This window comes from Arvicanthis niloticus, chromosome 6 (assembly GCF_011762505.2).
Source record: "Arvicanthis niloticus isolate mArvNil1 chromosome 6, mArvNil1.pat.X, whole genome shotgun sequence".
Lineage (NCBI taxonomy): Eukaryota > Metazoa > Chordata > Mammalia > Rodentia > Muridae > Arvicanthis > Arvicanthis niloticus.
This window is the reverse complement of record NC_047663.1, coordinates 34,525,898-34,541,724: the sequence shown is the minus strand read 5'-3', so window position 1 is coordinate 34,541,724 and position 15,827 is coordinate 34,525,898. Positions and strand designations below refer to the sequence as shown.

Below are 15,827 nucleotides of genomic sequence, written 5' to 3'. Positions count from 1 at the left end.
TGGCCGCCCTGCCCTGCCGGAGCCCCTCAGAGCTTGCTGAGGTAAACCGGGCCGCTTTCTCCTCAGGAACCACAGTTCCCTGGCGTGCTGCCCTCTGGGGACCAGACGGAGAGGGGCCGGTTCTGGAAGGCACGCGAAGGTAGCCTTGTGTCGAAGTGTCCCCCGCCGCCGCCGCCGTCGAAGGCGTGCACCCCACCGAGGGGGAGGGCGGGCTCGTGCCCCGTCGGCCACCACGCGGCGGGAACTCGAGGCCCCATTGGCCACACCGGAGGGCGTGCCGGGACTCGTGCGCCAACGGTCCGGGCCTCGGCGGCCGGGCGCTGGCAGGAGGGGGCAGGGCGCAGCGAAGGCCCGGGGGATCGAGAACGGTGGGAGAGCCAGGCTCGGCGGGGCGAGGCCCAGGGCCCGGGCGGGCGATGGAGGAGGCGCTGCTGTCCACCCCCATCAACCCCAACAACTTCCCCGCCAAGCTGTGGCGGCTGGTGAACAGCCCTCGGTACCGCTCCATCCGCTGGGACGGCCGCGGCGAGGGGCTGCTCATCGACCAGCCGCTCTTCGAGGCCGAGCTGCTCAGCCCGCCCGGCCCGGGTGCCGGGGGCGCGGGGGGAGCCGGGAGCGGCGGCGGGGGCGGCGGCAGCGGCGTCGGGGCGGCCGGGGCGGAGCCCGAGCTCTTCAAAACCACCAACTTCACCAGCTTCATCCGCCAGCTCAACCTCTACGGCTTCCGCAAGGTGGTGCTGGGTGGGCCGGGGGCGGCGGGGCCCGGGCCCGGGCCTGGGGCTGGCGGGCCGGCGGGCGACGGGCCACTCCACCACTTCCACAGCCCGCACTTCCGCCGCGACCAGCCTCAGCTGCTCGTTCACCTCAAGAGGCTCACCAGTGCCAACAAGGCCAAGCTGGCGGCCGGACTGGAGGTGCCCTGTCGCCCGCCCAACCGCTTCCAGCGGCTCCTCATCACGTCAGCCTCCGCCTCGGCCTCAGCTTCTACCTCTCCGCTGCAGCATCAGGACCCGCCACCCCAGCCCGCTGGCCCCCGGCCAGAGCAGCATGGTGAGTGTGTGCCACCTGGATCCTCGTTCTCCATCAAGCACGTGGGTGGCAGGGAGCGAACACTGTTTCTGCACAACCCCAAGACTAGGTCACATCATCCTCACTAGCACTTGCATTTCCTCTGGCAAGAGTCCATAAGCATTTCCCCGATCTGGGTTTAGCTGCAAAAAGGACATGGCTGTTTAGGCTTCCTTTCCACTCTTCCCCAAGAGAGTGAGCTCCAAACAGCTAACGTACTCCCAAACTTCTTGAACCATTTACCTGTACCTAGTCTCTCTACTGCATTTATCACAGCACTGGGTGGGAGAGGCCTCCATTGTCCCAGTCAAACGAACAGGCACTCTACAGGTTGGGTGCGAAGGAACAAAGTTACCATCAAGAAATCTTAAGGCATTATTTACCCAACCAAGGAAAAGAGAACAGGTCCCTGGAGTGCAGATTTGTTCCGGGACATGCCACCTTCCACCTATTGACATGAATAGAGCGATAGATACTGTTTATATATAATCAATCTAAGGGGCAAGCTTTATCTAGCGCAGAATAGAACCAATTCAATAACACTTGAAGTCTGATGCCTTACTTGAGATGTTATGGTTGGACAAACAAAGCAAAATGGCTAAAAACGAAACAAAGACCAGATGTCAAGGCTTACTTTAAAAGAATTTTAGAATGCACACATTTATAGTTTATTGGCTTTTCGCGATTCGTGGTCATTCGAGATCAGGGGAGGGGGAGGGGGAACTGTGTAAATATCGATGAAAAGTTAAGAAACCTGTGGTCACAGTTATTTCATGGACTTGAAGTATCTTTCTGCACTCCTACACAAACAAGGGTGGCGGTGTCCTCTTGTTCTATATGGAGGTCACAATAGACAATTTTACCAAGAAAGCAACAGGATACAGTCATTAGAATTGGGATTTTTTTTTTTTCACCTTCTCATAGAAAACTAATAGAAACAATTTTCAGACTTTGAAGTATGGGGAAAATGTAAATGTACAGATAACACTATGGTCGGTTTAATCTAGCCCCGGTCCTGAAGCAATGCTGCCTTTGGAATTTGGAAGATAAGGGCCTAGGTTTTCTGTCTGTGGAGTTTAGAAGATAAGGAACTAGGTTAAAGTTCCAGTAACAAGCTGAGAAAATAACTGGCACAGGAATGTTCTAAAGGAATTCTAAAGGAATAGTGAGCTACCTCAGGGCATCGGTCCTTGGTTTGGCTGGGGAATTGTGTGGAGAAAGACCATGGAGACAGTCCTACGAATATGTTCAACAGGAACTCTAGCTTGGGTTTTTTTTTTTTTTTTTCAATCCTTATTTCTAGAGGGCATAAGGAGAAAAGACAGGGAAATAACAGTTCTCTTTAATCTTTCCCTCTTAACTGTTTTAAACCAGTTGTACAGTTGTATTCTTTTTGTTGGTGTTTAAAATTACATATATTTACTTATTTGTGTGTATGTGCACACACGTGCTCTTAAGGTATGATGTGTGTGGAGGTCAAAGGACAACTCGTTACAAGTCTGTTCTCTTCTACTGGGATCAAACTTTGTCATCAGGCTTGGTGGCAAGTACTTTTACCCAGTGAACCCTTTTTGTTATTTTATTTTTCCAGTTGTATTTATAAGGCAAGTGTCCAGCTTATTTAAGCAATTTAAAGGTTATTTGTTGAAAAAAAAATCCTATCTTTTTAGTGTATGTATAGGATGTGTGTTTTCAGGCATCTCCTGTTCTCTCCCTGTTGTGTACAGAAGGGTGTTAGGATTGCCTGTAGCCTAGACTTACTAGCATAGAAGGCAATTGTGTTTCTCATTCAGGTGTAATGTTTTTTTTTTTCTGTCAAGTTCAGAAACACTGTTGCAATATGTTTGCTTTTATAATCTAAGGTCTTTAGCTGGTCTACTTTTCCTCACCTGCTATTTTAGGGATTGTTTGTTTTCTGTTTTAATTTTTGGGCATGCGGTCTTGCCATGTAGTCTGAGTTGATCCTGACTTTTCCGTCCTTCTAACTCAGCCTCCCAAAGCTGGGATTATAGCCATGTGCCACCTTGCCTGGCTTCTCACGCCTTTTTTTTTTTTTTTTTTTTTTTTTTTTTTTTTTTTTTGATTGCTGCTTCCTATCTTTCTAATCCTTCTTAATTGTAGAAGAGTCTATTTATTTTAGGACCTAGCCTTCTTTTATTTAAATTCACTAAGTCAAGAATATACTTGATAAAAAGTGTGAACATTCTTTTTTTCTTTGTTGTTTTGTTAGTTCATTTATGTTATTTTTTCACTGGCAGTTTTTGATATTTGTTATAATGGTCAAATGAAGTTTAAAGTCTTGGAAGTAGATATTCTTGTATAGATACCACAGGCTGTCCATGAGCAAAGTTTGGAATTGTTGATGGATGGTTAGTTTGGTTTCATTTTCATAAAAGGAACAGAATCTTTAAAGACAAAAACCCAGCATGCCCTCCTACATTTCTAGAATTCTAAATTCAAACATTGCCAAATATACCTTAAAGATATTCTGAAGACATGAATGTGGTAGTTTATAAAGTTGGTTAGAGAGAGTCCTATTGCCTAACCCTTAAAAGAACAAAAAAATCCTAATTATGTCTTAGTTCTTTAGGAAACAAATTAATGACCTTCACTCACTCCCCTCCCCGCACCCCACACAATTGTTTTGGGCCTGTTCTTATTAATTCTTTAAATAGTTTATACAATATATTTTCATCAAATTCATCCCTCTTTCCTCCCTCTAACTCCTTCCAGATCCACACACACACCATCTTTATGTCCTCTTTATATATATATATATATATATATATATAAAAAGTCCAGTCTAATTTATACTGCCCATGTACTCATGGGTGTGTCCATCCACTGGAGCATGGTTGACCCATTAGGGGCCACACCCTTAAAGAAAACTGACTCTCCTTTTCCTAGAAGCCATCAACTGTGGATAGCTCCTCAGTGAGGCGTAGCCTTCTAATCCTGACAGTATTCTTTTATTTTCAGCAACTAAAATAGGTGATTACCTATCACTCAGTTGATCAAGGGAGAAGCAGGATTTATTTTTTTAAATTCAGATCTAAACTACATTTTTGGAAACCAACTAGAGATTTAACAGCCTATCCCTAAAGAGTTCAGAAGATTAAATGAGCCATATGCAGCATGTAGTTTTGACATATGAGACATCTATGGAGAAATCAAGTAGGGAACAGGGTTGGGATTCTCAGAAACGGCTGTTGTGAAAAGTACCAGTTTCTTTAGGAAAACCAGATTGTTGGTGGTGAGTTTAAGGCATATGAATACTAGAAACTGGTAGGCAAGCAACATCATAAAAGCTATTCTTTGTACTTCTGAGTCAGCAATTTTTTTTTTCTTCATTAGAGTCTTTGATTTCTCTGGCTCCAGAACTTGTATTGTTAGTATTCATGCATGTATTTTTTATTCTTCATGCTAATGCTTTATTTGCTAAGGAAATTGATTGCCATAGAAATAGAATGGGAGATGTAAAGTGTTGAGTGGTTTATAATTTGAATGGGTAGATATTTAAGTGACATCCTTCAACTTGTAACTTGGCACTGAAGTCACGTAAATTAAGTTTTGCCTCTGTTTAATAAAGATTAGCTTAATAAAGTAAATTAATAAGATTAGTTTAATAAAACATGTTGAGAAGAAATTGTGAACCACACATATAACCAATAGGTAATATTCTCCTTTTGAATAAACTAATTTAGTTTTTTATATTTAAAAATTGCAATCTATAAAGTAAATCCAGGCTATAATATTTATAGCTATCAATTTTAAATTATATACTTTTGTCCTTTTTTCCTCTTTTTTTTTCTATCTGGTTAGATTTTTTTTTTTATTTTTTTAAAGATTTATTTATTTTATGTATATGAGTATACTGCAGCTGTCTTCAGACACACCAGAAGAGGGCATCGGATCCCATTACAGATGGTTGTGAGCCACCATGTGGTTGCTGGGAATTGAACTCAGGACCATCTGGAAGAGCAGTCAGTGCTCTTGACCGCTGAGCCATCTCTCCAGCTCCTGGTTAGATTTTTTTTTTTTTTTTTTTTTTTTTTAAAGCAAATACTTGTGTCAGAGTCTCTGAGACTAGATATCTAAAGGTTTAATCATTGCCTTCTATGACACATGTGCAAGCCAGTGTTTGGTACCTGGGAAGGGTCTCTATTAGAGACTAAAGGAAAATAAAAATGCAGGGCTTGCAGTATAGCTCACTGGGTCAAGTGCTTGCCCAGCATATACAAAACCCTTAGTTGATCCCCAGACCTGCAAAAAAAGAACCACAAAAACAAAAATCTCACGGAAGGTGACTGATTGAGAAGATGAAGAAAACTAGATGAGAGTTTTGAAGCCTGAATTTTTTACAAGGATTATTTTTTTAAGCTGAGTGTTGTGGCACATGCCTTTGATCCTTGCACTCAGTTGGCTGAGGCAGGACAGTTGCTTCAGTGCTTCAGGTTAGAACCTGGGCTATGGAGTGAGTAATCAGGCCAGGTCAGAGCAACATAGCAAGACTGTCTCCAAAAAATTAACTACATAAATAAATGTAAAACAGTAAGTAAAGTGAGGTGGCTCAGAAAATAAAGATGCTTGCTGAATTCCATCCCCCAGACCCACATGGTAGTGGGAAGAACTAACTCCAGAAAACCTTCCTGACAGCCACACACATGTGTAGCTGGCACGCTCAAACAATAAGGAAATAGTTACTTAATTATTGCAATAAAGAGATAAAACATTAATTGAAAGGGGAACAAAGGGTGTGACATCTCTTTGTGGCTCATGTTAGGAATTCTTATTTATTCTGAACATTGATGTGTGTAGTAGAGTGATACTTTCCTACTTATTAAAGTTTCTAAATGGCTTGAAAGACCTGCCTGGAAGACTCCTAATTTGGGTTTAATTTCACTTTACCTTTTCTGGCAGTACTGTTAAGAATCAAGAGTTGCGTATTCTTTCAGCACTGTATTCTGAATTGGTTTTTGCTAAATTCAAAATTCTATTGTATTAAAAAAAAATCTGATAGGTGAACAGGCTTTTTTTTTTTTTTTTTTTTTTTTTTTGACCTTTGGTTTACTGTCTGATGTTGTATTGTAAAATTTGTAAATGTGTTCTTCCTCTTTTATGCAGGACCAGTGGCTGTAGGACAATTTCACCGGTCATTCCGGCGAGATAATCTGTCTCCTTACTCCTATGTATCAACGCCATCCCACAACCACAGCACCTTCCCTCTGAAAGGTTTAGATCGCACCCCGATTCCTCCTCGAACATGGCAGAACTCCCTTGGAATGCACCCTGGACAAGTGGAGACGTCTCCCACTTTTTCAGATAAAGGGGTTCCATTTCCTGTACTGCAGAGATTTCCAACTGAGGTTACTTATACGCTGCAGCCCAGCGCCACATCTGTACACGTTCAACAAGGTCCTCAAACAATGGTCAGCTCCTCCCAAAAATATAGTAACTACACACCCTCAGCACAGTACTCCCAAGCCTACTATCCAACAGGTAGGAGACATTCAAGTTCACTGGCTTCTAGAAAGGTAGTTTGTAAGGACATTTATATTTTTATCACACTTTAATCTTTATGCGCTTAACAAATAGGAATATGCATTTTAAAAATAACTTTTTAACCAGGCATTTAAAAACAGTATATAACTATTAGGGGCTGGAGAGATGGTTTAGTGGTTAAGAGAATATACTGTTGTTCTTGCAGAGGATGGTAGCTCCCATGTCAGTCGATTCATGACTGCCTGTAACCTGAGCTCCAGGGACCCACTGCCTCTGGATTTGACTAGCACCTGCACTCACATTCATATACCTCACCCTCTATATGCCTAATTAAATTATTATTATTATTTTTGTTTGTTTGTTTTTGAGACAGGGTTTCTCTGTGTAGCCCTGGCTGTCCTGGAACTCACTCTGTAGACCAGGCTGGCCTCGAACTCAGAAATCCACCTGCCTCTGCCTCTCAAGTGCTGGGACTAAAGGCGTGCGCCACCACCGCCCGGCACCTAATTAAATTAAACCCTGCATATACAATACACAGAAAGTTTCATCTGTTCTTAAGGATTGTGAGAATCTGCTACCATAACACATAGACGTGTGTATTTTCAGTGAAATTAGAATTCTGTATCCTCCAAGTGTATTCTAGTTCTGAAGTTCAGCTCCAGCGCCTGCCCTGGAACCTTATTCTTATTCCACCATTATTGCAATGTTTACTTCAGTCTATTTTTAAGATATGTTTTTTATTTCACAAATGAGATTACCTCCATCAAATCCTTTGGCATTTCAGTAATGAAGCTTTATAAGAACACATACTCTTTGGAAATCAACTCCTTAAAGTGTTGTGAGTGCTGGAGGCCTGCACTGTTCCCCAGACAGCTAAGTACTCAGAAGTATAGGCTAGAACCTGACAGCCATAGCTGTGACTTCATCCAAGCACACCGTGGACAGGCTGGTAGACCCCAGCACACTAGTGAATCCTTCCAGTAGTTACCACTGCTTTTGCTTCTTAGAGAAAATGTAGTGTTTTCAAATACCTTTTTGCAAGATATGATTTTATTTGCATTACGTTCTATTGTGTAGAAACACTGCAGCAGTGGTGCATTTTCCCTCATGTGTGGTTCCAAGCTTGCCCAATGTTTTGACATCAAGACAAAGTTCACCCTCAATAACCACAAAATCAAGTTTAAAAAAATTACAAAAATTCTAATAATGTTTTAAGTATGCTTGTAATTTTGTGTTGGGTGTCATTTATAACTATTCTTGGCTGTCTGTGGCCCATGGCCATGGGTTGGACAAGCCTGCAGAGTGAGACAAGGGTCAGAGCTTTCAGAGAAGACCAGAAAGAGAAGGAAGGGGATATTATTATTATTATTATTATTATTATTATTATTATTAAATTAATTTCTGTCAGTTTTGCAGATCTAGAGAGAACCTCTATAAGGTGTTTGCTAAGCTCTTCTCCTAGGGAAGATTTGACAAAGGGAGCAAAAGGAATATGAACTAGGAAGGAATGAAGTGCTCCTTTGCCGTATAAAAGTTGTACATGTGGTGATGCTCTGTTTGTGGTATTATTGTTTTCTGACTGTTAACTTCTAAATGTGGGTTTTATTATTACTCCTTACATTTTACCTAATACACATTTCAAAGGCAGTGTTCTGTTCTCACTAAGCATCTAAGTAGAATCAGTTATGGATGTTTAGAGTGTCGTTTCTCTCTCTAGTCATGGAGCTGAGAATGAGAGTAAAGAGGAGTTCATTACTTTGCCTATTAGTAATACTAAGCTGAACATTTTATATGGTCTGAAGAGACACAGAGTACCATTTTACCCATTAGAAAAATTTTAAACACACAATCTTATATAGAAAATGATTAAGCTCTAATATTTTCCAGATTTGCAGCTACTTCTTTGAGTGAAAAAAATCTGTGCAATGTTCAAAAGTAGAAGATGGCTAAATTCATGTTTATAAGCTATCTTAAACATAGCAACAAATAGGTTTTTGTTACTGGTGAGTTTAAACCAATATTTTTTCTTTAAAAGACATTTACTTTTATTTACTTTTTAACAGTTGTTATCTTTAACAACTAGATCATATTCTGATTTTAGTAATATACTTATTTATAAACATGAATGAACTGGCTCTTATCCACTGAATATATAAATTTAATCTAGTATTTTACTAAACAAACTGACATTGCTAGCTAAGTTATTTTATCTGGATTATGTGCATGCATAACATATGTGTAGGTAGATAGTATATTTAGGTTTTGTTTTATTTTTTATTTCTCTGTAATTTCTCTGTGTAGCCCTGACTGTCCTGGAACTCAGTCTGTAGACCAGGCTGGCCTCAAACTTACAGAGATCTGCCTCCCAGTGCTGGGATCAAAGGCAGGTGCTACCATGCCCAGCTTATATATTGTTGGAGATTGAGTCTCTGTGTTGTATTGGCTGTCCTAGAACTCATTTTAGAGACCAGGCTGGCTGTGAACTCACAGAGATGAGCATGCTTCTGCCTCCTGAGTGGTGGAATTAAAGGCATGCACCACCACATGTAGCCCTGCCCTCCTCATATTTTTTATATTACATAGCCCAAATGACTAAGGAGTATTTGCCAATAATATTTTCCATTTCTTACAATACTATTGACTTAGAAGCTTCTTGTGAGCCTGTAGACAGTTCTCAGTGGTTAAGAGCACTGGCTGCTCTTGAAGCAGACTTGAGTTCAATTCCTAGCACCCACATGGTGGTTCACAACCATCTGTAACTCCAGATACAGAGGACTGGACATAACCCTCTTCTGACCTTCACCAGCACCAAATATGCACATAGTACTCAGACATACATGCAGGCAAAAATAGTCATATACTTTAAAACAAATAAATCTAAAAATGTTTTAGAAAAACTCTTGGGGAATTGAAATTTGGACTTTGCAGAGAAATGTAGAAAGGGACCTTATCTGTCCAGTTGGAGTTTTGAGTGTATTTTCCTATGGGTCTATTAAACATGGTGGCTTGAGTGCTATATTCCTGAAACCTAAGGAACAGATGAATATATAATCTGGAAGGTTTTTTTTTTTTTTTTTAAATTGGAAAGTACACTTGGAGTTCTATGCAATCTTTGTCAAAACTCCTGGTTTTATATTCTATGTGACCACTTATAGATTACTTGTTAGTGTTATTAGTGGTTAATACCATTCATTCTTTGGAGAAGTTATATTTGTTAAATTATTAACTTGGGGCATTATTAAAAATAGTTTATTTTCAAGACAGGCATGGTAATGCACACTTTTAATCCCAGCACAGGCACATGGAACTCTGAGTTCTAGGTCAGCCTGGTCTACAGAGCAGGCTCCAGGACAGCCAAGGATACATAGAAAAACTCTATCTCTAAAAACCAAAGCCAAAACAACAGCAACAAAAATCTTTATTTTAGTTTGATTATGAACTTAAAAGTTAATACTTGTCTGCAAGAGGTCAAAGATAAGAACGTGGAGACATTTTTAAAAGAACAAGGAGGAAGTGGGGCTGTGACTTAGTGATGGAACTCTGACCTAGCATGCATGAGGCCCTGGCTCCAACCCCAGCACTGAAGAACACAAAAAAGGACCAAAGTGAGGGTTCCTGTTGTTAGGGTAGTTTACATTACATTGTGTTGTTTGGGTTTGGTTTTGTCATCATTTAGGAAAAATAATTTGAAATGACTATAAAGTTTCTCAGAATATGAGGGGGGAAAGTCATAACAGCTTCTGTACTTGATCTTAGCCAAAAGGCTGAGAAGTGCTTGTGGGGGTTTCTGATACATGGCATGGAGTGAGGGAAAGTACTGTGCACGTTCTGAAGTACTGTTTAAATAGAGTTGTATTGTTAAATATAAGCTATCTGCCCTGGAAAGGAGAATGCACAGGCAATACTGTGCAATTGCTGAATTTCCCCAAATAGGATACAAAATGCTAAGCGATCAGTATTTAGTGAGCACCTATTAACAGCATAATGAACATCCTTCTCAAGTTAAATTAGTTGTGGGGCGCTGGAGAGATAGATGGCTTGATGGTTAGGAGCACTGGCTGCTCTTGGGGAAGACCTGGGTTCAGTTCCCACCGTCCACATGATGGCTCACAATCATTTATAACTCCAATTCTAGGAGTTCTACTGCCCTTTTCTGGTTTCTGTGGGCCAGCAGAAAAAAGCTGGGTGCTTTTAATGCTAGCACTCAGAAGGCAGAGGCAGTCAGATCTTTGAGTTCAAGGCTAGCCTGTTCTACATAATAAAGTCCAGGACAGCAGGACTATATTTTAAGACTCTTATTTCAAAATTAATTAATTAATAAATTATTAAATTAAATAATTAGGGTAAACAACAACAACAACAAAATACTTAGATTTGGCCTCTTTAAATTTATGGCTTTATGGCTACCAAAATTTGAATTTTAATTTAATAAATGATTAATTTCTATAGTTGAAATTTGAAATCCAGAAACTTAAAAATGCCATCAGACTAACAGAATGATCATCTCCTTTAATCCCAGCACTTGGGAGGCAGAGGCAGGCGGATTTCTGAGTTCGAGGCCAGCCTGTTCTACAGAGTGAGTTCCAGGACAGCCAGGGCTACACAGAGAGACCCTGTCTCGAAAAACAAAACAAAACACAAACTGATGACCGGAGTGACTTTTATATCTGCCCTCCTTTGAAGCACTAGTTTTCCTTGCCTACCTTGTTCATGTTTTTAAATTCATCATCTTTCAAAGACAAAATATTTTATTTGGTGTTAGTTGATTCTCTACATATTGAATGTGTGTGTATTAGAATAAATATATTGGCTATAGAATACAATATATATACTATACTATATGTAATTATATAGTATATATTACACACACACACACACACACACACTATACTGAGGCACCTCCATGGTTTGGCTAGCATAGCTAGTCATAGTACGCAGGGCGTCTTCTGTTTCTGCTTCATGATCATCTGGCTTTTATATGAGTACTAAAGATCCACACTCTGGTCCTCATGCTGGTGTTCAAACTGCCTTACCCACTGAGCCTTCTCTTCAGTCCCCAAAGTTACATTTTTAAGGTCAAAGTAGTAATTAACAAATTATAACTATCCTTAATCTCATTTTAAAATGGGAACTTATGTAGCAATTACTATGACCAGACACTGTTTTAAGGACTTTCCAAATACTAATTCACTTAATTCCCAGACTTTCCTTATTATAAGATAGGGTTTTGTCATCTTATAGATGGGGAAGCTGAGGTACAACTAGTAAGTAGCATACTGGAAGGAAGCCCAGCCAGCCTGAATGCTGTCTTTCTATTTACCTGTTGTCTTAGAAAAGAAGGCCTCTCCTCAGCCCCCTGTCCCCGGCCGTGTGTGTGTGTGTGTGTGTGTGTGTGTGTGTGTGTGGTTTCTTTTGCTGCCATTTTGTTCATTTCTCTTTTAAGGTCTCTCTGCCAGAGTCCAGAGTCAGCTCTTCTCAGGTAGTGTACACAATGAAGAGGGTGGTGGAGAGATCTGCCCTTACATTGCTGCTGGTGGCATTGGGACTGCTCCAAGTTTATTAACTCTTTATTCTATCCCAATAAAGAAAGCCAGGCGAGGGCTCTGGGTAGTGTAGCTGCTTTAATGTACTTTAATACCTTGTCCTCCCAGCAGAGTCCTTGATTATAATGGGCCCTTGGCAACATTCTGTTAAGTAGAGTGGACTGGTTCTAGTCCCAGCATTCCCAATTTTCCATTCTATAAGGAAGCCATAATAGTTTAAGCCAGAAACTGAATAATATTTTTGAACAGTTTTTGGTTTTGTTTGTTTGTTTTGAGACAGGGTCTCTCTGTGTAACCCTGGCTGTCCTAGAACTCACTCTATAGACCAGGCTGGCCTCAAACTCAGAAATCTGCCTGCCTCTGCCTCCCAAGTGCTGGGATTAAAGGCGTACGCCACCACTGCCCAGCTTGTGAACAGTTTTTGTAAAAATTGAAACACTACTTACATGTAAATGATAGACTATTTTAGTCACCATGAAAGAACACATTTGTAATCTCAGCACTTGAGATGTAGAGGTAATAGGTTCAGAAGTTGAGCGCCAGTCTGGACTACATGAGACCCTGTCTCAGAAAGCACGTACACACACACACACACACACACACACACACACACACACGTGATAAGAGCTGGGGAAATGGTTCAGTCAGAAGTGTTTGCTATACAAATATGAGGTCCTACATTCTGACACTCAGCACCCACATAAAAGGCTGATCTAGTGGTATAATCCTGTATTCCTAATACTGGGAAGCAGGGACAAAGGATCCCTAGGGCTTGGTGGCTAAGCAGTTTAGCTGAAACAGAGTGCTCCAACTTCAGGAAGAGAGAGCCCCTCAAAACTGAGGAAGAAAGTAATTGAGGAAGATATTTGACACCAACTTCTGGCTTCTACACACACAGAGACACACACGTGCATGCACACTATTTTCAAAAATCAGTCTTAAATGAGGCTAGTAACTAATAAGGGGTAAATTTATACAAATATATGCTTTGGGGCCTGGAAAGGTGGCTCAGAATTGGTTTATAACTGCCTGTAACTCCTGCTCCAGGGGTCCTGGAGCCAGTGCTTTCTACTGGCCTCCATGGGCACCTGCACCCATATATACAAACCCACATAAAGATGCATACATAATTAAAATACAATCTTGAAATGAAAGATACATAAAATATTTGAATATTTTTATTTTAAAATCTTTTATTTATAATTGTTTTTTAATTTGTCCTTAGGCATCATTCTCACTTGTGGCTCTGGCTGGCCTGGAGCCCACAGAGGTCTGCCTGTGTGTGCCTCCTACGCGTGCCTCCCACACGCTGGGACTAAAGGCTCTGTTGGTTTGGTTTGGTTTTTGAGTTTTCTGTCACATCTATTGATTGTATAAGCTACTGATATATACAGATTCACAAATAATGGAAACAGAAATGCCATCTTTTGCGAAGCTCTCGTTTTTTGAAGTGCTTTTTGGGGGAAGGCGGGGTCTCGTTCGGTATTTGGGTAGATCCTAGGTCTCTGCACATGCTAGGTAAGTACTCTACCATTTATAATTTTTCTTACATTATATCAAAATGTTGGTTTTTAGGGTTTTAATCTTACATGGTATACAGAAACAAATATAGAATATGGATTAACACATTTCCCAGTGTTTTGTTACTGTGCTCAGATAGGACTTAGTGCTTATGGAAAAGAGGGACTTATCACCAGAAAGTTCTTTATCTCCCAGAAGAAACAGAGCAAACCATGCCTGCCACCTTTCTAATAAAATGTATATAATCAAGCATTAACTCTTTTCCCTGACATTTTGCATTTACCATTACTGTTGTGCATCTCCAGACCTGTTCATCTCCCAGTCCCAAATCAGGACCGATTAGATGCCAACTCCCAACCCCTCTCTTTTCCAGCCCCGAGTAGCCTGCCATCTCTGCTTGTGAATTTGACTATGTTGGATACCTCATATATGTTGAATTATATAAAATGTGTAAATTTGTCATTTATATTTAATGTGTAAATTTGTCATTGTAAATTGTACAATTCATTGTCACTACATTCACTATATTCACTGACTCATCATTTCCAATGCTGTCACCATGCAGTGACACTGTACTTACTATCTAACCAGCAGCTTTTCAGTCTTCCTCTTTCTGGTCGTTGGCAGTCACTAATTTTCTCTCTATGAATACTGAATACCTAGGGCCCTCATGTAGCATCATATAATGGTTACTCTTTTGTTACTGGCATATTTAATTCATCATAATATCTTTTTTAAAAGATTTATTTATTTTATGTATATGAGTACACTGTTACTGTCTTCAGACACACACAGAAGAGTGCATTGGATTACACCCATTATAGGTGGTTGTGAGCCACCATGTGGTTGCTGGGAATTGAAATCAGGACCTCTGGAAGAGCAGTCAGTGCTCTTAACTGCTGAGACATCTCTCCAGCCCCATCATAATATCTTAAAGATTCAACTACTTTGTAATATGTGTCAAAATTTCCTTTTAAAGATGAGTTAATAATATAATAAGTAATAATATTTATCTATTGAAGGATTCTAGATTACTTCCATTTTTTAAAACTATTGCTACCTTGTACATGGATATAGAAGTTTTGTTTTGTCTGAGAAAGAATATTGCTGTGTATTTCAAGTTGGCTTCAAACTCAAAGTCTTCCCTACTGAGTGTTAGGAGCCCAGCCTTTCATCACTATACTCTACTTAAAAATATTTTTTTTCAGGCCAGATAGTGCTGACACATGCCTTTAATCCCAGCACTCAGGAGGCAAAGGCAGATGGATCTCTAAGTTCAAGACCAGTATGGTCTACAGAGTGAGTTCTAGGACAGCCCAGGCCCCATCAAGAAACCCTGCTTCAAAAACCAAAATCAACAACAAATTTTTTTTTTCAGATTTCTACTTTCACTTATTTGAGTATACAGATACACTTCAACTTATGTTGGAGTTAAGCCAACATGGTCTATAACCTGGTCATAAGTTGGTTTACTAAAATTCATTCAATATGCCTAACATTCAGAATCTTCATAATTTAATAGTAGGGCATTGTAGGATATTGGATGCCAGGAACTGAGGCTCACTGTTGGTGCCCAGCATCTCAGGGTAATGAGCTGAGGAACGGATAAGGTTTCAACATACAGTTTATACTGAATACATATCACTTTTACACCATTGTAAAGTTGAAAGATTATGAAGGACTGTGTTCCCAGGCGACATTTGCTTCACCAAAAATGAGATATTACAGCTTTATTTGCTATAGTACTTGATCTTGAAATCAAATATATTATCTACTGTTTCTTTTGAGCATTTATGTGAGTGGGCGTTTTATCACTATTAACACTGTGTTGTCCTGGAGTAGATTTAAGTCTGAAACATTATATGTTTGGATGATTTCCATATAAAGTGCAGATGTGTTTGCATTACCTATAGTAAGGGCAATAGTTTTCAGTAATTCTAGATTTTTATTGCCGGGCAGTGGTGGCACACGCCTGTAATCCCAGCACTTGAGAAGCAGAGGCAGGCGGATTTCTGAGTTCGAGGCCAGCCTGGTCTACAGAGTGAGTTCTAGGACAGCCAGGGCTACACAGAGAAACCAAAAAAAAAAAAAAAAAAAAAAAGATTTTTATTATTGGAAAAATTTAAATGTCTTCTTCTCTGTGTTGTGTATGACATGGGTTGTAGTTTGTCATTTATACTTTTTCTTTTTTGG

At 40.4% G+C, this 15,827-nt stretch overlaps 1 protein-coding gene across 1 annotated transcript in view; it reads left to right on the top strand.

Annotated features, from left to right (window-relative positions):
- The first annotated feature begins 416 nt into the window (after positions 1-416).
- Positions 417-15,827, top strand: part of Hsf5 (heat shock transcription factor 5) — a 41,911-nt gene continuing 26,500 nt past the window's right edge. The window contains exons 1-2 of the mRNA XM_034507813.2: positions 417-1,050; positions 6,193-6,567. Of these exons, the coding sequence (XP_034363704.1) occupies positions 417-1,050; positions 6,193-6,567 (1,009 nt within the window). The remainder of the gene's footprint in view (positions 1,051-6,192; positions 6,568-15,827) is intronic.